This window comes from Colius striatus, chromosome 3, assembly GCF_028858725.1.
Source record: "Colius striatus isolate bColStr4 chromosome 3, bColStr4.1.hap1, whole genome shotgun sequence".
NCBI lineage: Eukaryota > Metazoa > Chordata > Aves > Coliiformes > Coliidae > Colius > Colius striatus.
Window position 1 is genome coordinate 81047602 of NC_084761.1, and position 22604 is coordinate 81070205.

Sequence of the window (22604 nt, forward strand, 5' to 3'; positions counted from 1 at the left end):
TTATTGGTCACAAATAATTTTTTGTGTCTAAGTGGTATATAATAGTCCATCACTTCACTGTACATTAATGCACAGAAATTGTGAAAGTGACTATAAAATGTCTACTTTGAGGTGAAAGGTTTATTGTGTTTTGTCTGCTTATGCCACATCCTTTAACACTTTGAATAATGTATAGACAAAGTATATTAATAACAAGTTTAAAACTGCATTTTTTTAAGATTACACGTAAAACATTAAGTGTGATGAAATGTCTTAGGTTATATGGAGTGTTGTAAAATCTATCATTTATTGTACTAAACCTTTATGGTTGAGCAACTTACAGCCTCTGCAGGGAAAATACTAAATCAGACTGACTATAATTTGTATATCACACTCCAGAGAGAAATTTACCTAGTGCTCAGATATTCAAGGCTTCTACTTTAGGCCTGTTATTTTATAGGCAGTGTCAGAAAACTAGTTGTTTTTTTTCTTTTTTACAGAACTGTAATTTTTATTTAGTTTAAATTTAGTTAAGTCAGTTATAGCTACTTTTGAAGTGGTTTCTGCTCCACTTTGAAAAGCTTCTTTTTTTCTGGAATAAGTACAAGCAAAATCAATAAATCCTAACATGAGGTCAGTTATGGCCAAAATATTTTTTTTTTTTTCTGTGCTACTAAAGATTGGAGTTTGCTTACTTGCTTGAGTTGACTTGGATGTTTTCTTATTTTATCCATAAGTCTGAAAATGGTCTGTTTTTTCTTCCTACTTCTGTTATGTCTTATATTTACTTTGTATTAAATATTAATGAGATTTTTTTTTCTAATCTTCATTCATTTCTTTATATATAACTATTTTTCTTCCTATATATTCTTCTGAAACCAGAAAGAATATTAAAATAAAGGTGTACTTTGCTCTGAATACATTTGGTTTGCAGAATTAATCCAGTACCTACCAAATGATTTTGTGGTGGACATGACAGTGTTAGGTTGTGGTAGTTTGATCCTGGCTGGATGCTAGGATCCACCACACCGCTCTATCACCCACCTCCTCAGCAAGCCAGGGAAAGGGAGAAAATGAGAGCCTCGTGGGTTGAGAGAAAAACAGTTTAATATAGAAGCGGAAAAGCCGCATGCGGAAAGCGAAGCAAAAGCAAATAAAGCTGTTACTCTCTACTTCCCATCAACAGTGATGTCCGGCCACCTCCTGAGAAGCAGGGATTCGGTACGGGTAGCGATTGCTTTTGGAAGGCCACAAATGAATCTCACCTCCCCTTCCTGCCCCTCTCCCCCAGTTTATATTACTGAGCTGATGTCATATGGTATGGAATATCTCCTTGGTCAGCCTGGGTCAACTGTTCTGGCCGTGGTCCCTCCCAAGATTGTGCCCACCCACAGCTATTGGTGAAGGTGGGGGAAGGAATGCTGGAGGGACAACCCTGATGCTGTGCGAACAGTAGTCATTATATTGATACCAACAGTAAGCCCAGCACTGCAAGTGCTGCGGTGGAAAATCCCTACCATCCCAGACCCACTACATAGGTTAAGGGCTGACCTTGATCTTAAAGGCTGTTTCCAACCTAAACGGTTCTATAATTTCGACAAATAGCATTTACTGTTTAGATTCAAGCCCTTTTCTCTGAGTAGGTGATGCATGATTTCAATGCTTTTTTACTAGTTTTGCAGGCATTCCAAGTTGTAGATTATTATTACATTTTATTTACAACATAGCAGTCTCACAAATGTGTATCCAGGTTTTTTGTTACATGTTGGACCTTTATTGATGCAGAGGTTCCTTGAAATGCATGAGGTTTTTGGAAGAGTACCCAGGCTTCCTTGATATGCACATTTGTTTTAAAAATTAGTCTCTTTCACTTGTTCTGTCATCAAGGTTATCAGCTGCAGCCAAAGGGCAATTTTCTTTCTTTACTTTCTGAAAGATAGCTTGAAGTATTTGACTTTACAAATGTATTTCCACAGGCAAGTTTTCTTAGCTGACACTCTTGTATGTGTTTATTATGCCTGTAACATCCACAACAGGAATTTTTCTGTGTACTTTTAAGTATTTCTTTTTCCTCATCCTTTCCACCATTTCTGTGATCATCTGGGATTAGCTGACTGTGTACCATCCTATGTTGATCATGCTTTTGCGGTTGATATAAAAGTTAATCTCTTGGAAGATGCATTAGGAAAATGTGCAGTTTGATGTTTGTTGCTCCTGTAGCAGTGGCCACGAGGGATAACTTGAGATGAGCTCCAGAAATATATGGTGTGACTCTAAGGGAAGGGTTCTCCTCCGTTTAGCATCAGAATTGTTATGTTGCTTGAACTATTTAATTTTGACTGCAGAATCGCTTGCTTTGTTTTTGTCTAGACCACAGAGACTTGAGGCAATGTGAGAAACCTGGAGAAGAAAACTACTTAGTGTAATTATTGTGTCAAAATGATGCTGTTTTCATAGATTGGTATTTGTGTATTTTAATTTTCTCTTATTCATGATGTGTTTTGAAGTACTAATCCTTCTCATTAGATAACAAATTTGATGCATCAGAGAAAAGAAAGGTGTGTATGTTTGGTTTCTGGCTATGGTAAATGATATCTGAAAAATGTAGTAGACTGACAAGAAATCTCCTAGTGGCAGTTGTAAGTGAAGAAACAGTTGTCCAACCTGAAGATGTAACTTGTGCAAGCAAAGAAATGCACGGACATGTTGGGTCTGCAGGATGTATTTGAGAAGAAGTCCTCTCTGAAATCGCAGTGACTGTAGCAGAAGTTGTGGAACAAACTGACGGAGTGAAGAAATTCCCAGGACTGTGCACTGGAGAGCTTTTAGAACTGAGGGATGAAAAAGACAAATGATGGATGTCTGAAGTCTTGCTTAGAATGAACTTGATTTTTGAGGGTTGATAAATGCTTATTTTTATAAGTGCATGAGGAGTTAGGAGAGGTATGTGTTTCCAAGTCTAATGTTTGTGTTTAACAAATCGCTAGAATTTATGATAAAGATATTGCATACCTGAATGAAGGAGAGATGTACTCCAGAAAGTTTACATCTTTAATGGGAAGCTCTTTCGCACAAACCTTTGAAGTTTGGCAGAATCGGCAAAATACTTACAAGGATGATCCAGTTGATATCATGAGACATAGATGCTCTTCCAAAAGGCATCTCTCTGTCTCTCACTGAAGGCATTTGATAGAAACACTATGTCAGTCTGAAATGGAAAATGTGTGAACATCTGACTTACTGAAGAAGTGGATTTGGAAGTAAATGGTTAGCCCTCTCAGTGGTGCTGAGTCTTAAAAGACTTATAATAACATATTTCTTAATGACCTGTAAAACAGCTTGAGAAGGGTTTGTTGAGTTGCTTGATCTATTAAGGATGAGGGTAAAGTGAAGAATTTTCTAAGAATCTTATAAAGCTGGTATCTGGATGATAAAATGACAGAAGCAGCACACTGGAGAAAAATGAAGATTGTATTGGGGATGATGGCAATTCTGTCTTCATATATAACATGATGGGCACTAAGCTGACCAGAAATCTTTAGATTTTTTTTTTTGTTGGTATTGTTAGTGTAAGTAACAAAGGCAGATCAGATGTTAGAACCTGCTAGGAAAATAGTAGGAAACAAAACAGTATCGATCTCACTCTTTTGATTTGTGACTTGGTTGTTTGTTGAATGTTATTTCAGTTCTGGTGGTCTTATCTCAATTTTTTAAGTGGAATAAAGCTAGAAAGAGCTCAGACATTGAAATTACTTTAATATTTTACTTAATTACTGTTCAAGAGTAATCTAGCAAGACTTCAGGTAGCTTTCTACATAATTACACGTAGTGTAGAGAGGGTGGGTAGGGATTGATTATTATTGTTTCAGTATAAGAAGCATGGACTACAAAATTATCCTTCAAGAGCTGTGCTCAAAACTGATGAAATGAGGGGTTCCTTATGGAATGGACTTTTGCACTGTGGGACCTTTTTGTAAGGATGGTTTGAAGTGCCAAAATTTACATGGTTCAAAAGGAAAATAGGCATTTTTGTGACAAAGAAATATGTAATTGTATAGAAAGCCCTTCTAAGTAAGGAAGGGTAAGTATATCCAGTTATACAAGGGATTACCTAGCTTGAGGAGAATTTTCTTCTGCAGACAACTACATTTGGAGAATTAGGGGACTTGGCTAGGTGGGCCTGAGTGCAAGAGGAAATCTCTGTTTTTGTAGTCCTACTTTAAGAGAGGACAGATGGAGTGCTTGCTGGGCTTCTTTACAGATGTATGAAAAGATTGAAAAGGATGAATGTGTGAAGGATGGCTGGGAAAGGTGGCAGAACACAGGAGAAGTATTCATGTGCAAGTGGCTGAGAGTAACAGCATAGGAAATGGGAAACAGATGAGATGCTGTGTGGTTTTGGAAACCAAAATGGATATGGACAAACAGAATGATGAATATGTAGATTGGTTGGTTGTTTAATACTTCGTTTTCTGTTATGTCAGTCTGATGTTTTACTGTGGTGATCCTATATGGGTGTACTTTCTTTCATAGTGCTTAGGGTATGTAACATAGAAAATCCTCTTTCTCCTTCATAATATTTAATCAGTGCTGTTATATACACCTCAGATGGTGAGCTAGGCATTGTAGTTTGATAAAAAGGCTGTTAAAGAGTTACACCTGAAGGGTATGTTGCAGCAAATAATTTTGTTACCAAACTTATATTGTTCTTATCTGGTTTTGCTTACAGGATTCTGAGTAACAATAAAATAACAGAGTTGAAGAATGCTTCCTTCTCTGGATTACACCTTCTTGAAAGATTGTAAGTACTACTTAAAGCTATTTCACTTACATACTATTTGTTTCATTAATAGTTCTGGGAACAAAATGTCATATTTAAGAGATGTGTTCTTTACTTTGATGGAACTTTTTGTGATGGAAGAGTTAACATAGTTAAGCATTCTCTGTAACAGCATAAAGGGGTAATCTCACCTGCATTAGGTGATTGGATTAGGGCAGTTTCAATAGGAAGTTCACTACAATGCTAAGATGACTGGATTTGCTTTGTTGTTGTTGATCTACTAATATGAAAACTTAGGTTGTAAAGACAATTATTTCTTAAGGAGTGTCAAACTCTTTATCAGGCAATTGTAAAGTATATTTGTAGAGGAAGTGCATGTATTGGAACCTGTAAAAGAGGCTAGACTCGTATATTTGTTGTTGACATCTTTTTAAACATTTTTACTGTTTACAACTTCTGTATATATTGAATGTAGTGGGCGGCGGGGGAGGATTGGAGTGGGTATGATGGGAGTGAGTCTGATGGGATTAACTTCTTGGATGCCTCTTGCTTCCTGTTTACACTTTCCCTTTCAGATGATATATCACATACGGGGTAAGAAGCAGCACTGTGGCTTCTGTTGGTCAGCTTTTTTCCTAGCTGGTAGAAGGTCAGGATTGACAAGTTACCTGGGAGGAAGCAGAAACTTTAGAGATAAGGATTTTTCTAGGCCATTTGACTGGGAAAGTAGCCAGTTTCATAATCATCTTGCAACATCTTGGAAGAGTTCCAACTGACTTTTGGCTTCAGGAGACTGAAACTATTTTATTCTTCTTTTAAAACTTGAAAGCTGCAATCTCAGTTAGCTGGCCTAAATAAATTCAAACACTTCCACCATTCCATCCCCTATATGCCAGAAGAAGGATTTCTGCACTGGCAGATGAGTTTTATTGTAGAAATAAGCCATTGTGCCAGAGAAGCATCGACAGTGATGGTGTTCTAGATCTTTACACATTTTTTTGCATCCTTACTTAGGTAATAAAGGTCGCTGCTGACAGTTGTTGTTTGTTAACTCATTACAATTTTCACATAGGAAGTACCTGAAGCTCTAATTAGTTTGAGATGGTCATTTGCATTTTCTCTGTGTCCAAATCTTATTTTTCTTCAAAATCGTAAGAACCTAGCTTTATTCCATGTAACTCCTGTTGTTCATAAGAATACTTTATTTTAATATCTCCTTTCATGAAAAGGAGAAGAAAGTGGTAACTAAAGCATCAGTTTTGACCATTTAAAGTGATGTGGAATACCAGTATTGTAAATAATATGGTGGTTTTATCTGAATGACAGCTTCTATACCAGTGCACATAAAGTGACAACAAATAATCAACAAATTATTACTAGTGGCCAGGTGCCTTCATCTGAAGGAAGAGATGACTAAGATGATATGCTAGTCATTAATGACCATCTATTATTTTGGGGTGTGGGAGTGTAAGTTTTATTTTAAAATATAAGTCTGTCTAACTACGGTAAAATACTCCTGTAATTAAAGTATTTTTTCAAACTTAAATGGTGAATAAGAGGATAAAAAATTGAAAGCCATGGTAACTACTTTACACATCAAAATTTTGTTCAGCAATTTCAGATTATGTTCCTTAATATTCTCTGTGAAAACTTACATGTCTTTAAATTGCACTTTTTTTGCCAGTTTCTTGCTTGTTTTTATTTTTCTTACAACTCATACACCCCCTTGTTTCCTTATGAGTTTTCTTTTTGTAAGTATGCTCTTTTCCCTTATTCAAATGAAAGAGAGATAAAAGAAATAAATTCAGTCAGCATTTAAATAGTTAATTCGGACATTAGCATTGTCATTTAACATTACTGCTTACCAGGGGAGAGATTCTGTATGCATTTACTGCTTGTTTATTCAAACCTTGAAATGTTATACTTCATAGCAAATATTTTTGCCATTTTTCCTCAATGTTTTTTAGATAGAGTTTAGATGTTTGGTTTTAATCAAAGCCTTTAGAACAATAAATCAAACTAACATGGAAGGAACATGTGCCTGCATAATAATTGGTTTTAATTGCATTTTAATCAATATTTTGAATCCTGAAATACAGATTCACAACTTCATAATTAATCTGTTAAAACACTAAGCTTGTTTTCTTCCATTTAGTTCTTGGATATCTAATGAAAATTTGTGTTTTTCAATGGTTTTGGTTATTTTTTTCATTTCAGAAATAAACTGGGGCATGTGATATTGCAGTTGGCAAATTGTTGCCTTTTAGGTTATAATTTTTGTAAACAACTCTTGACTGCATCCGCCTCTGATTCTTCACTGTTACTATTGAAAGGGAGAGGTTGTTTTATATGTTGCTTATATGCCTCAAAACTGTGGGAAAATAGATTAAACATGCTGTCTCCAAGTAGGAATTTCAAATACTTGTTAATAATTTTGTACATATATGTTAGTTTTTAAAAATGTAGAATTTAGCAATGCTTTACTTTGTAAACAGTGTGATAAGATTACTAAAATAAGGTAGAAAATTACTATCCTATGTCTACATCTAATCTTACAGGAAAAAAGTTATGCAAATAATAGCTGAATAACAGTAAGGAAGTCAGATTTTTTTACTGTCACAAGTGGTAATTGTAGTGTCTGCACAAAAAGATATTGAATATTTTCATCTCCATTGTCTTGGTTAGTGCTGTGTTTTGCTGTGCATTTCCTGCAATTTAAATGTTGGAATAACTTCTTGCACAACTAATTTGTGACATAATTTGTCATCTAGTTAGATACTTGACTTTATATAGCATTGTTCAAAGTCCAGCAACTTGGAAGCACACTGCTGTCTTCCATCTGGAAGCTGACTGTTGATTTTTTTTGTAAGGACAACGAAGATTACTTCATGTATTTATAAAGTACTATTTTTCATTGTACACGAGGGAGAGAGGAAGAAGAGACAGGCATGTAATTCAGTAAATTATTTAGATAGCAAAGAAAGAGTTTGATATTTATTGAACTGTAAATAATGATAAGGTTTTACCAATGTATATTTAGGATCTACTAATACACCTTTGAAAAAGGAGACTATGCAGCATGAAGGGAGTGTTGTTTGTAGATGGTCTCATTTTTTTTTTTCTCCTGTTTTTACAGCACCAATCAATAGATATATGGATGCCTTAAATAAAAGTAGGAGCATTTAATTCTTGTGATAGTGCAGTGGAACATGTGAAAAAAATGAAACTGTTATTCTAGCGATGAACCTGAGCCTTTGTTTTTGGAAGTCTTTTAATGTGATTGGAGTGTCAAAATTTCTTTCTTGAACATTACTGAGAAGAGAAGCAGTTTTATGAATTTTAGGAACTTGTTTTCTATTCTAACTTTAGATCTGACTTTGAAGCCACTCATCTCTTTTTCAGGAGAGTACTGAAAGTGTTAGGCAAACCTACTTCTCAGGTAACTTCTGAAAGAGATGAGTGATGAAGGGTGTCTCTGAGAAATCTGTGCTGTGAAAGTGAATGCTTTGGAATATTCTATTAGAAGTATAGAAGTTATTTGAAGGAAATAAAATGGGTTTCTGTTACAGGTTCTAAATTTTGTTTAGTTTATAAAAGTGTGGTAGCCACAATCATTTTTTAAAAAACTTTTTTTATTACATCTTCAAGAAATTTTATCTGTTGTAGTTTATCAATGCATGTCACAGGTGATGGGGTAATAAGCAAAAGAACAAAAGACTGTGATCTAAGTTGCTGTAGATTTCTTTAGATGCAAGAGAATGTCAAAAGCTTATGTGAGAACTTTTTGAAAAGTCAAGAGATAATCTTTAGTAACAATTTTTTTAAGTTCCATTTGGAAAATTTCCAAATCTCAGAAATTGTCTATTGTCTCTTCTTTTGTGATTCCTTATGAATCTGAGTTCTCTAATTGCTTTCTACTGTATAACTAATACTCAATGATAAGTTTAAGCCAGTTTTCCTGTCCTAGAGAAAGTTATTTGAACCTGGTGAGACACTTAATGCTCATGTGCAATTTGAATACGTTGACCTGAAAGTAGTATTCTACATGTGAGACTCATGTGCAATAAAGTATTGGGCTTCCAGTTATCAACAGTTTTGGTGATATGTGTATATTTGGTACACTGACAATGAAAACTCAGAATGAGTATAAAACTCACTCAGAATGAATCTGTTACATACATTTGCTTTCTCCCTAAAATTTATAGGTTACAATTTAAATCATACACAGTGTACAATGAAAGTACATAAAAGTTGTCTAATCTGTCATAAACATTTATTTGATCTACCTGCATAAAATCTGTGCCGCACAGCATTAGAAGAGAAGGACTGACTTTATGTGATGTTGAAACTATTTTTATAACTTGTTTGTCCTATTCCCCCATTTTCTTTCTGAAAAGGCATTTCATATAACAAGAGTCCATAGTAGGTAATGTTTTTCCATCCAACATTCATTTTCAAGTTCTGTTCAGGAGGAAGAGTTTATCCACTGGTAATTGAGAGAGCTAAATAATGTATACATGTCAGCATGTATATAGACCGTGTTGTTTGTGCCTGCAGAATGCTCTAGTCATACTTAAGATAATTGTCATTGTGCTGAGATGGAAAGCTGTAAATAATATGTATTTTTTATGTATGTGTGCACTTTTAAGTCATAAACAGCTTGTCACTGAAACATTTTATTATAAATTTCAAATGAAAGGATTTTATTTTTTACATGGCAAATCATTCAAGTATTCTTTTATTAAGATATTTTTGTTGTCTCAAGTTAACATTAGGTGTGGTTGCTTGTGGGTAGGTTACTGTTTGTCCACTTAATCATAGATTTTAAAAAGAGCTACTCCAATTGAACATTCGAAAATTCTCATGATGAGAACGGTTTAATGCTTAGAGAGTCAGGTGATAGTTACATCTACATCCTTTGAATTTTTCAAGACTCCAATGGACATAACAGCAGGGCAGTGTTCTGATTTAGTCATGAGTTGAGCCAGAAGTTGTTCTGCATGACCTTAACACATGCCTTAAAACCCAAGTTTTTCTACAGTCCTAAACTCAGTCACAGGTGCATTGTTGTCTGTGGTGTTACTTAGATTTAAGAGAAAATAAATTTTTACTTCTAAGTTCTCAGTGGAAGATTGCTTTACTGCCTGACTTGATGTTTGTTTTTTGCTTAGCTTTTTTGAGTGTAGCGTGTGTTTGGTTACTGACCAAACACAGATGTAGTTACTGTATGATAAAATATTTACCAGTAAGCTATAATTGGGGGAAGCTGTAATATTAGCCTATCTGAAACCCTTTTCTAATGGATTGTCTCCCCTGTCTTATTCTTATATGAGAATCCAATCAGTCTGTTGGTTTAACTACAACTGTCATTTCTTTGTTTAGAAACTGTCCTAGATTCCGGAGTCCTGGCAATTGCACCAGCCTGTGTATCAACATTTTTTTTTTTGAAGACCTGCCAGACATGTCAGCACTGTGTTAATTTTGAGATCCTTAAATATCTAATTTCACAGTTCTCATATGCTAATACTTTTTTATATACATAGTTAGTGCTTACTAATGACTGTCACTGGGAAGGGTGAAAGCCTCCAGACAGAGACTCTCCTACTGTTTTAGTTGCAGGGTGAGAAAATGCTAACACTTTGGGTGTTTTTTAAAAACTCCTTCAGTGTTGTGGTTCATTAATGCATTGCTATCTTACTTACACAATACATAATTGAATTTTATGAAAACATGAAAATTATTGACGTTTCATTTTCATTCTAGTGTAATTATTCTTCTGGAACTGGTATTAAGATCTATTAAAGGGAGGGGAAATTACAGGAAGGATAGACTAGACAGTTTTTATCATCTAATCTGACAAAATGTATAAATAGGTTGTGGAAGAAATAAAACTCTTGCTTTTATTTTAAAACTACATTGGGTTTTTTCCATTTAAGAATGAGATGTACTGGGGAGTATGCTTTGAATTTAAGTAATGAAATTAAAGATCACCAATAATCTAATACAGTGGATTTTCGAGGCATGTTGTCAAAGTTTTTCTCCCTGAATATTTTTCATAGTGAGATCTTAAATTTAAGTGGGAGTTACATGATTTGAAACTGAAATTAAAAATAGGAACAATATGTATAATTTTCCATCCCTCTCCCAAGGACTGATGGCAAAAAAGTAGTGATTAATGCTTAGTATTTCCAGATTTGTCATGGTCTTGGCACTGGCTTTATAAGGATGCTAAAAGAAGCTTAAAAACATAACAAATCTTTAGACTTCTGCTACTGCTTTGGAAGTAGTTGGCAGTACCATTCTATGTTTCCTACCACCATACAAGGTAAGAAAATGAAGTTGATGGGAAGTGTGTATGTTATAATTTCATTGAAAATTAATTTACTGTACTGCAAGGTAAATTGAAACATTTTAAATACTTGTAATACTTCATAAGCTATGGCACTGAAGCATGATCCATATACCATGATACTGTTGCACCATATTGCTAGTGTGATTGCAGGAAATGCTATTGTGAAATTTTGGGATGAATTTCTAGTTTTGCTCATGCATATCTGTGGGATGGTAGATGTAATCATCTTGTACTGTTTTCTTTCAAGCAGAATTATTAATGTTGTGGTAGATTTAGGAGACCATTTTTCTACTGTTGCTTACTAAAACATTGCTTTTAATTTAAATGACTATTTTCTTCCAAATGCAGAGTGTTCACCTATTGTGAAGGAGTTTGAAATTTTTCTTGTAATAAGTGCCTCTGAAGTTTCAGATAACAGCATTGTAAAAATTTTTGATGAATAGGGAGGTAAAAATGATTTTAGCGTTCATGCAATGATAAAGTTTGTTCAAAACCGGGTAGTTGTTGACAGACGCTTTCTGTGGTTTCAAATTAAGCTGTATCTGTGAAATAGTTCGAGTTAGGAGTTAAAGCTCTGATGTCATTTGTACAATTAATAAAGTAGTTTAATGACATGGTTACTTTACATTTCTCCTTACAATCTCCTATTTTGGAAATTTAAGATTGAAAAAAGGCTGTGCTCTGAGTTTTTTCACCACATTTATTTGGGAAAGTCAGGGTTTTGCTTTTATGTCAGGAACACTGGTAGAAACTTTCAGTGTTGTTTCTTTTTCATGTATTTTTAGGATCTTGTTTTCCTTCTTTTCATAGGTGTTGGGCAGTCGTGAAGTATTTAAAATTGAGTAGGCTGAAGTAGACAACACTGTGCTAAACAGTATTGTAGTATGCATTAGCAAATGTTACACTCTGAGCAGCTGCAATCTATTTGACACTACAGCATAGTATCCAACTCCGTATCCTTTTATGTGATAAGACCTGACAGAATATTTAAAGGAATACACATGCTGTTTATATTTCTCTTTCTAATGAAAATACAAATTTGAAAGATGCTATGTTAGGGAAAGTAGAAATGTAGTGTATGGGGGTTTTGGGCAGTTTTCAACTGAGCTGAGACAAGTGTATCTTCATGCATGTGTATCTGTTACAAAGGGTAGTTTGTGATAAATGTAATACCTTATTTTTCTCCACAGGGACCTTAAGAACAACCTTATTAGTACTATAGATCCAGGAGCTTTTCTGGGACTTTCATCTCTGAAGAGACTGTAAGTAGTATAGCTAGCTAGTCAGTTTAAACAAAACAAACAGAAAAAACCCATGAGAGCAGAGCAAGATTAGGTTCTGGAAATTTAGACAGCAAATCTATTATATATTAAAAGTTGAATATGCATATGCTGTCTAAATTTATACACACTGACACATAGGTATGTATAAAGCAAAGTCTACTTTCAGTCTTGCGACTGAAGAACATCCACTGCTTGCAGCTTGGCAGTCTCATTTGTTCATACTGACAGTCTCTTGTATTATTCTTCCCTTTTTATATTTCAATGACTTGAAACGTCATGGGGTAAACAGTCATTCAGAGCTTTGCCATCAAGTCTTTAACATTTAACAAAGTTAAATGTTAAAATTCCTCATGACTTTTTTTTCCCCCAAAACATTATAGTGGAACACAGAGTCTCTTGCTGTAAATGCTATGCTGAGGTTCCAGTGCTGTTAATGCTGCTTATTGAAGGTTGTGTCAACGTTCTTATTAACACATTCTTTCCAAGATTTATATCTTGGCTCTAAAAATTCTGTCCCAGATGAAACTTGAAAAACAAGACCTCAGCATGATGACCTTTTTTCTTTTTGTCCTCTTATTTTTTTTCCCTTTTTTAAAAACACTTCAGAATTTTAGAATATCTAGGACAGCTTTTAAGTCTCAGTGGTTTTGCCCTCCCTGACGTTAGTCCATATGCAGCTTTCCTTCTTAAATTTTTGTAGTATATATGTTAATTTGTAGCTGACCAGATGATCAAATTCATTTAAAAAGAAGCTTTTTTGGTAGTTGCACTTTTGAAAATCTTTCAAATAAAGCTTAAGGACTAATTCTGGACCATTACTACTTACAAACTTAATTTGTATCCCTTTAAGAATTTTTGGCAGTTCAATGTAAGACCTACATTGTAATAACTATTTATGTAAGTATAAATATAGAAGTGGTCCTATTTATGTATAATAAATGCACTAGTAGAGATCTCTCTGGTATGTCAAAAAAACTTGAGTGATGTAGCACATGTGATGAATATACTGTACAAACATGAATGTTTACTTTGTGGTGATGTAGGCCAAGCCTGTTTTAAGGGATTTACTGGTAAGGATAGACTCACATAACTGTATGTGGGCAAACCCTTATTACTTTAGCAATGGAATAGGGACTCTGTGCATGTGTGTACACCCATATAGCAGTACCTTTTGTCTTTTGCTGAAGAAAGCTAAGTGTATATGTCGTACAATCTGTTACTCATGAATTTCAGTTGAATTTCTTCTGTTTGCAAACTGATTTGGAAATTAAACAGTTAATTCTATTTTTTGCTTTTTTTTCTATTTATAGAGACTTAACTAATAACAGAATAGGCTGCCTGAATGCAGATATATTTAGAGGACTTGTAAATCTTATTAAATTGTAAGTATAACTTTGTTGTATGTAGTTTAACTACTTAAGACTAAAACTTATGTATGTTACCATTCTTTGTTTCAGTAGGAGTAGTTTAAGTGTGTACTTGAAAGAAGTTCAGCCTGGCTGTGGTGGTGGTTTGCTAGACAGTAGCAACATCTTTTTTTTTAAGAGTGATGAGGCAGCCCTGTGCTGTCTGGTTTGCAACCAGTTACCAGTGTCTTAGAGGGTATACGTGGGGTATTAACTTAGGTAAGTAGCAGGCTGTACAAAATATTTTCCCTAGAAAAATATTTCAGGATTATAGAATCTTTTATTATGTTATGCCTTATGCCCCAGCATAAGCATGATGACATGTTACTGGCTTACTTACACTTTCTTTATTCCTTTACTTGAGAAAATAACATTTAAGTTTATGAAACGTTTCTTTACTCCAGTTTTTACTATCTGAGGCAGTGCTTTCATTGATCCAGAGAAAGTGGAACATATAATATATTTATAATTAATGTATTTTTAAAATATTCTGGTAGATCAAACATGCTTCTATAGCATGTGCACAGTAGCACATCAGTTCACTGTTAACAATGAAGGAAATTTTAAACTTCTTGAAATATAGGCTCAACATGTGCTGGTTGTTGCTTTAAATAAAAAATACTTACTTTCAGTCCTTTTTTCCAATCTTAAAATTCTCCAGCTAAAAAAGAGATATTGAGGAACCGGTTATTTGGGAATTTTTACTAGGCTGTCAGACCTGATTATTATTACTATTGTGACCTATGTCAAAATATCATGAGTATCTTGTAGGTTTTAAAATAATCTTATCTTGAGGAATTTTTGGGTTTTTTAAGTTGCAATGTCAGTTGTTTGGGCATGAGTTCACATCATAATACTTCTATTTCTTAGGAATCTTTCTGGAAATCTGTTTTCTACACTTACACAGGGAACATTTGATCATCTTGCGTCACTGAAGTCTCTGTAAGTACTTAATGCATCTAGTATTAATTTGCATGAGTATTTATGTCCTTAAACCATTTTATGTACACTTGCTTGTACTATAGTTTTGTGGTTTTACTTTTAAACCTCATAATAGTGATTTCTTTATATGGTAAGTACATGGGAAATGCATTTACAGGTATTTGGGTGTTCATGTAACTTCCTTCAAAAGATGCTTGGTACTTGTTATGTATTTCTGAGAGAGCAAAGCTACACTGGCATCTGGGCTTCAGAAAGTTTTATTCTGTTTGTGTCATCTCCTACTTAATATTAAATACCATTTTACCTCTTTTTAAACAAAGGAAACAAACACTTTTTAAGGAGAGCCTTAGTCCTTGAAGATCAGTGTAGTCTTGTTATGCATAGCAATGGGTACATATCTAGGTGAACCTGCTTTAGCAGGCATTTTGCCTAGTTGATTTCTAGAGGTCTCTTCCAGGCCCTACCATTCTATGATCTCAAACTCATGTTATTTTTCTCTCCTTTAATTCTATAAGAATTATAATCTTGGGCAAGGAAGAAAGGAAGTGAAAAAAAATTATTTGTACTGATAATCAACTTTCAGTATTTCCAGTTTTGCAGTGTCATGACAGTTAGCTGACTGTACTGGGACTTTCACAAAAGCTCTGACTTCTAGCTTTGACACCGAGTTAATTTCTTGTTTGTAAAAGCAAGTGTTTCTTTCTGTCCTCCAGTTTCTTTAATTGTTTGTAACTTGTTATTCCTGGTGTTTTAATTGTGTATGTAAAGATTGTTGTCCAAGAACATCACAGGTCTGACAAGAGAACCCGAATATCACAGTTGCTATTAAAAATGTGTGTCTGGAGGAATTCCTGTGAATGAAAACCAAATGGAGTTTCACAGGAACAGTGGTTTAGTGTTTGAAGTGTTCTGCTGGTGATGATGTGTTATCCTCTAGACATTTGCAAAAAGAAAAAATAAATTATGTTTTCACTAGAGGTAAAAAACAGCCTAGACACAGAAGATAATTTTTTTATATGTTTTTAACTGTTTCTCAACGGATAAAGTATTTATGTTCACTTTCAATTTAGCTAACTACAACAGATACTTATGGGGGGGATTTGGTATGTGCTTTTAGTAGAAAGATTAAATTATACAAGGAAGACTTTATGAACCAATGAAAAGCCTTACAATTTTCACATAAAGCAAAATAAAACTATCATTATCTGGAAAGAGAAATAGGTGAGAGGCTATTTTTATATTTCCGTTGATTTTACTGTTAAAGTATTACTAAAATGAAGCAATGAAGTGTGTTCTTAAGCTGTGGTGGTGCATATTCAAGCAATTCCTTGTTATTGCTCATTTAAATAGCATTAACTCCATCCATGAAAAATTACTAGGGTGGAGGTATTTTTTTTTTTTCATGTACAGGTATTAGGTGTTCCTCATATTTACAGAGATAATTTCCTTTCTTGGAGTGTGTACTTTTGGTCTCAGACCTCAGCTTTCAGAGGATTAGCATGTCTTCTAATATGTAGTGGCAGACAACTCTGCTGTGTTCTGGGGTTTGAGTGCTTGTTGTCTATAACAGAGAAACATGGTACCGCTCTTGATGTCAAGCTTCCAGACTTTTGAGTGTTGCATTTTGTTGCTATAAGTACCTACTTTGTGTTGCAGAGAATTTCAGACTGATTATCTTCTTTGTGATTGCAACATACTGTGGATGCATCAATGGTTAAAAGAAAGAAATATAACAGTACGTGAAACTAAGTGTGCCTATCCCAAGTCACTTCAATCACAGACCGTGACTGGTGTTAAGCAAGAGCTTCTGACCTGTGGTAAGCACTCATCACAATTGATGGCTGTCTTCTAACACATGCCAAATTGTGTTAATATTAGTGAATAGGGTTTTTTTTGCTTTGCTTTGTTTCCCTGAAATTTAAGCAGTTATATGATCGTGGTAATTGTGATTCTTTTTCAAAGACTGATCTAGTCATGATTCAGTGTTGTTTGCTTTTGGAAAAGTATCAAATTGGTGGTTGTGGATGCTAGAGTGTAGAAACTAATGAGGAAGCAGTCTCTGGAGATAAACTAGTTATTCCTGCTAATCTGTTATTCTGTGAGATTTATACCTAAACTTCACAAGAGGAATCAAAATGATATTTTTTTCCAAAATTTATCTATCCAACTTCAGATATGCAAATCAACTATAAATTTCTGAAGTTGAAACATGTTCATTTTATGACTGACTTTCATATATGGTGATTCTGTTGAATATCCTTGCCACAATGAAACTCTGACCAACTTGCTTAACTGGAATACAGCAAAGAAATTATTCCATCTTTCAAAATCGTAAAATGGATGTAATTGTGATTTGGAAATATTAACGGTGATAAATTGGTGAAGCAGTAAAATGTGTAAATATATTTTTCATTGAAATTTATATTTTTCACTCTTGGATGTGAACTAACAAAAGATTTTTGACATTATTGCATTAAATGAATATGCATTTTGAAAAAGAATTATTAGAATTTCTGTTTTTCAATATGCAGAGTATCAAATTAGTTTTCATTTAAATCTTGCAATAAGCTACTTACAAGGAGGTTATATTAATAATTGACAGTGTATTTTTCTCCTCTTTTGGAAATTATATATATTACAGTCTTGTCTGTTAATTGTGCTTTTATTTCTTGAATTCTAGAACCACCGCTTGAATTACCATCTTTCTATATGACGCCCTCTCACCGTCAGGTTGTTTTTGAGGGAGATAGTCTACCCTTCCAATGTATGGCTTCATATATTGATCAAGACATGCAAGTCTTGTGGTATCAGGATGGAAAGATAGTGGAAACAGATGAATCCCAGGGTATTTTTGTTGAAAAAAACATGATTCATAACTGCTCCCTGATTGCAAGGTGAATCCATAAGGAATAAGAAATACATTTTCTCTTCTGCTTTGGTTTAGTGACTGTTTCCATGACCAGTAAGGCTCCCTCATGGGAAACATCCCTAGTAGAAAAGCAGTCAGTAACTTCATATATCTCTTAAATTAACTGGGTTTGATCCCTGTTGCTAAGTGTCAAGTTTTAGGAGGGACATCTAGAGATTTGATAAATCAAACCCACTTCCTTAAAACAGGATTAGCTAGACTAGGGAACCCAGGAAATTCCCTAAACTAGGGAACCCAGATAATTAAAACCCTGGGTTTAATTAAAACCCTAAGGCAGTTCGTGTAAAATATGTTCGTGGTAGGACACGGTTGTTTTCTTGGAACATTAAAATTACGAAAAAAAGACATTTAAGTGAACTAATTGTGGATTCTTTCCCCTTCCTTTTAAGCATACTATAGCTGGTAATATTCCAGTTCTCCAGCAGAGATCTATAAGTATAATTTATTCTGCCTGCAGCAGATTTTTGAGTGATTTAGCATCCACAGTGTGGTTGTATATCCTGTAATTGTATTAATAAATTGGAGCTTCTAACTTTTATCACAAAGTATGCATTTGGGAAGTTACTTTAGGTTAGTCTTTCTAGAACAGCTGTAAAAATTCTGTGTTGAAGAGCAGTGGGGGAATTTGGACTTCTCATCTCTTCTTAAGTCAAGGAACTTTTTCCCATGTCTGTTCATTTTTTTTTTCTTACCTTGGCAAAACTGAAAGCTAGAAGAATAGTAAATATTTTCCTGTTATTACAGTACATTGATTCATAGGTAGCTCTGATTTTGTAAGATGACTCAGTTGTATGGAATTGCTTGTTTTTTCCACTTTCTGTACTTCATCTTTTGGTAAAAGATTATACAATTTGTGTTGTAAGACTGATTTTTGTTTATCTTCCCAGTGCACTGACAATCTCAAACATTCAGGCTGGCTCCACAGGAAACTGGGGCTGCCATGTACAAACCAGACGTGGGAATAACACAAGAACGGTAGACATTGTGGTGTTAGAAAGTTCTGCGCAGTACTGTCCTCCAGAGAGAGTTGTAAACAATAAAGGTGATTTCAGGTTGGTAACCTCAATTTTTCTTCAGAGAAAAATGTCCATTTTGTTTTATTTTTAACTAAAGTACTATGCTTTAAAGGCATCTGTGCAGGTGTTTGTTGGTAAATGGAGTGTAATAGGTTTTTAATGTTCTAAATTAGTATGTGTTGAAAGAAATGCACACAACTATGCCATGAAATGTTAAACCTTGAGCCTATTAACTCACATCTTTCAAAGAGATGGAAAGTAAGCTGTGCGATTTGAAATGTATAAATGAAATTATTAGAATAGGGTGAAACTTCTTTAGGTTAACTGTAAGTTAGAGTTGAACTGTATTGGCAGGAGGGATTGCACCAGGTTATCATCCTCCTTTAAAACCCTTCTCCTGTATGAAAAAAATCACTAAGAAATATGTAATAAATGTAATTTTTTTTTCCCTTTAGAGTAACTAATATGAGTTAAGTTCATTTAAGTGATGGTTGAGACTGTAATGGTAGCTCTGATATTCCATTGTGTTGGCTGTTGCAGAGTATTTTATCTTTTGTTCTTATCTCTTCACCTGTTTTCCCTTTTCTGATCTTACTGCTGCTGGTCACTCTAACACCACGTTACTCCTGGAGGTACCAGCTGTAACAGATAGCTTCTGTATAGATTCTCTATATGTAAGGTAATTCCCTTTCTAACTACTCTGTGTTATGCCTCCCTGCAGTAGCTCCTACTGAGTATTAGTGTATGTCATAGCAAATGTTTTCCCTACCATTTCTAGGGTTTCCTAATGTTGTAATAACTGTTTTTACCCACTCATTTATTTTATTTCTTCTTATGCTGCCTGGCTGTGTTGATCTTACTCTTGAACTTTTGTTTTTATTTATAAACTTATCTTCCTTTCCCTGTGTATGTTAGAGTTCTTTACAGTTGTTTTCTTTCTATACAACTAATTTAAGACCATATTTTTTATTTTAAGAAATGAAAAGTAAGTTTAAAGTATATTGCTGGGACATAGTTATTGGGGGAGAAAAAACAAGCTTTCAAGTGTGGGAGGCATTCTCCAGTTGTAGCAAGAATTTAGGTAAAGTCTTGACTGAGAGCATTTATACTGAATTCATCTTTATGTTCATCAGTTGAACAATTTGAGGAGAAGGTTGGTTGGAGCCTGAGGAGCTATTAGGAAAGGTAATAGCGTTAAGATTGCTTGCTGCACAGAGGCAATTTGGAACTGCCAAAGAGCTTGTCTTTCACGTTGTAAGGAATTATTTATATAAGAAACCTTGTGTGTGTTCTTTTTACACTGTGGTGGTTTCAACTGCAGGGATGAGCCTTACGTTAGAAATTGAGAACTTCCTGCTTAAGACAAAAGGTGAAGAAAGTCAAACAGACGCATGCTGTATTCGTCAAAGAACACTTCTATTTAAATCACTTATGCATTTTTTTAATGATACAAATGTGAATCGTTCTTTGATTTGCCATTAGAGGTGAAAACAGATGGTAAAGGCTTATTTCAAAGTGTTTTCCATTAAATTAACCTGTGATGTTCAGTGACTGTTCACTGTAATAGGATTTACCCCCTCTGGAATTCAGTAGAAAGAAATAAGGTTTCAGGAAATCAAAAAGTTCACTATGTCTGGGTCTGCTATAACACTTCCATTTGTAGTTTAGGTGGAGTAATAATAAAGAGTAATTTTTCACCTTTGAGACCATATGGAAATAAGGCTTTGACTAGTGAGAAAATGGTTCTGAGCAGATGGCTGTAAATGATCTTAGGTGAATTTGATTTTATAGTTTAGATGGAACTAGTTAGCCATTTAGCTTGGAAGCTGTTTCAAAACTGGCATCTAGATTTTTATCCCTTCAGAGATGGGATAGCAATGCTTAGAAGAGTAGTGGATGTTTGTCTTCAGTGTCTTTGACTCGGTAATAGTAGTTTAGCATGAGTTTATAAAGGTCAGGCAAAAAGTGCGTTCATCGTGGATTTTTTTTTTAAATATTCTTTTAAGTCTTACTCAGATAATATCCCTGGTTATGTTCCATTTCATGTTTAATTGAAAATACAGTTCACATGCTGAAATGTAACCTGATGCTTCTGCTTCAGTAAATCCTTGAAAAGTTGCGTTTAGAATATTTTTTTTGCTGTTAGCTGATGGAATTTTTTCTTAAATGTAAGAAATATCCTTTGAAAACAGTTGCTTATTGTGTATAATTGATCCTAAAACTGTAATTGTCATCCAGAATTTAGAGAATTGCTGAGATGTAATAAGAAAAAAAATTAGACTATCTGTAAACTAATGAAATCCTAACATAAAACTCCATGTAACTGAAAGTTATTGTTGGTTTTAAAAAAATGAATGCTTTCTAAACAGAATTAATATGCATGAAGGGATACTTCTGTAATCTCATGGTCTGGGTTTTTTTCCTGAAATGAAATTACAGTACTTAAATGTAAATGAAGCAACTTCCTCCCCGCAGCTGTCTACTCTTATGTATATGTGATAAATTTTGAGCACCTAATTACAAGCAGTGGTGAAATGAGAGTGTTAATATGGTCCAAGTTTGCACTGCTAGTAGCTGGGTAAACTGGGAAAGATATTCAAGCTTAGGTTTACAAGAAATAAAGAATGCAGCCAAGCTTATGTAGCCTTTGTTTGCATTATGAGAATTTCATGTCATTAGTCAGCTTTTGAACCTGTTGGAGGAATGTGCTCTCTGACTTCATGGGAAGGAGAGAGTGCCTCATCAGCTCATCTTGCACAAGTATTGAGACAAATCATTTCATGGCTGAGAATGATTCAAGTTAACATTCACTCAGCGAAAATAGGTAATAAGGGAAATGTAGTTACAGTTAGCAACTTTCTCATTCCCCACTGGGCTGCAAAGAAACTTATACCTACACAAGGGGTATTGTGAGTGGGAGAGGAAGGAGGAAAAAACACACTGTTCCCCAAAAAACATTTCTCTGACTCTCTACATTTGTGTCTTCATGTATGTGAAGTTAGGGCAGAAAACTGGGATTTTTAAGTTGCTTACCTTTTATGTCCAGTTTCATGGAAAGCTTCTTAAATCATTAGATGAATAATGTATTTGTTTTATAAGACAAATGTTTTTGTAAACATCTAAATTTGTTATAAAGGCAGCACAGACTATGTGGCTGTCTGCTGTGGCTAGTATTCTTTTCAGAAGATCATGGTAAAAGTTGCTAAAATGCTGTGGGGAGATGAATGAAGAGTAAATGCAGTAGGAATAAAACAAAAGAGAGATAGATTAAAAATATAGGGAATTGGAAAGAAAGCAAATAGTCTTGTGATTAAAGTAATAGCCTTTGAAGTGGTGTTAAACACTGGAACGCTCATGGTTGGTTTTGTTTGATAGCTACAGAAGTTTCAGAAGATATTTATAGCTTAGAGATTATACTTAAAAATACAGTAATTAAAACTCTTCTGAAAAACTTGACTTTCATTTGAGTTTTTGTATTTCACTCTGATTTTTCTTTTTCTAATTCTTTCCTTCACCATTCACATCTGGGGAAAAGAACGGCACATGCCATTTCAGTGAAAATACTTGGAAGTTTTCACACAATATCTGTCAGGACCACAGAGTTTAAATTTTTCTAGGGCCATGTGGCCTGTAACACAATACATTGAGTCAAAACCGAACCAACCACACTGTAACTGAAAATGCTTTGGAAAAATAAAACTTGTAGAAAACTATCTGTAAAGGCAGAGGCAAATACCCCTTTCAAAGTGGCATCTTTAATGTGGGAACTTAAAAACATTTCAGTGTTGATAAAGTTGGTTTGGAAGTAATGTTTGGGCACTTCAGTGTCAGTGTTTTTGGAAAACTGACTCTGCATTCTGGAAGCTGAGGTTTGGTTATATTACACAAGGTATTTGTGGGCCTGCATGTCTTCAAAC

At 34.5% G+C, this 22604-nt stretch overlaps 1 protein-coding gene across 2 annotated transcripts in view; it reads left to right on the forward strand.

The window, feature by feature from the left end:
• The window catches only part of ADGRA3 (adhesion G protein-coupled receptor A3), a 60162-nt gene that overhangs the window by 12209 nt on the left and 25349 nt on the right, over positions 1-22604 (forward strand). For both annotated transcript variants that reach the window (XM_061992506.1, XM_061992505.1), the window contains exons 2-8: positions 4709-4780; positions 12302-12373; positions 13705-13776; positions 14671-14742; positions 16399-16559; positions 17423-17636; positions 18559-18723. In XM_061992506.1, coding sequence (XP_061848490.1) covers positions 4709-4780; positions 12302-12373; positions 13705-13776; positions 14671-14742; positions 16399-16559; positions 17423-17636; positions 18559-18723 — 828 coding nt within the window. The remainder of the gene's footprint in view (positions 1-4708; positions 4781-12301; positions 12374-13704; positions 13777-14670; positions 14743-16398; positions 16560-17422; positions 17637-18558; positions 18724-22604) is intronic.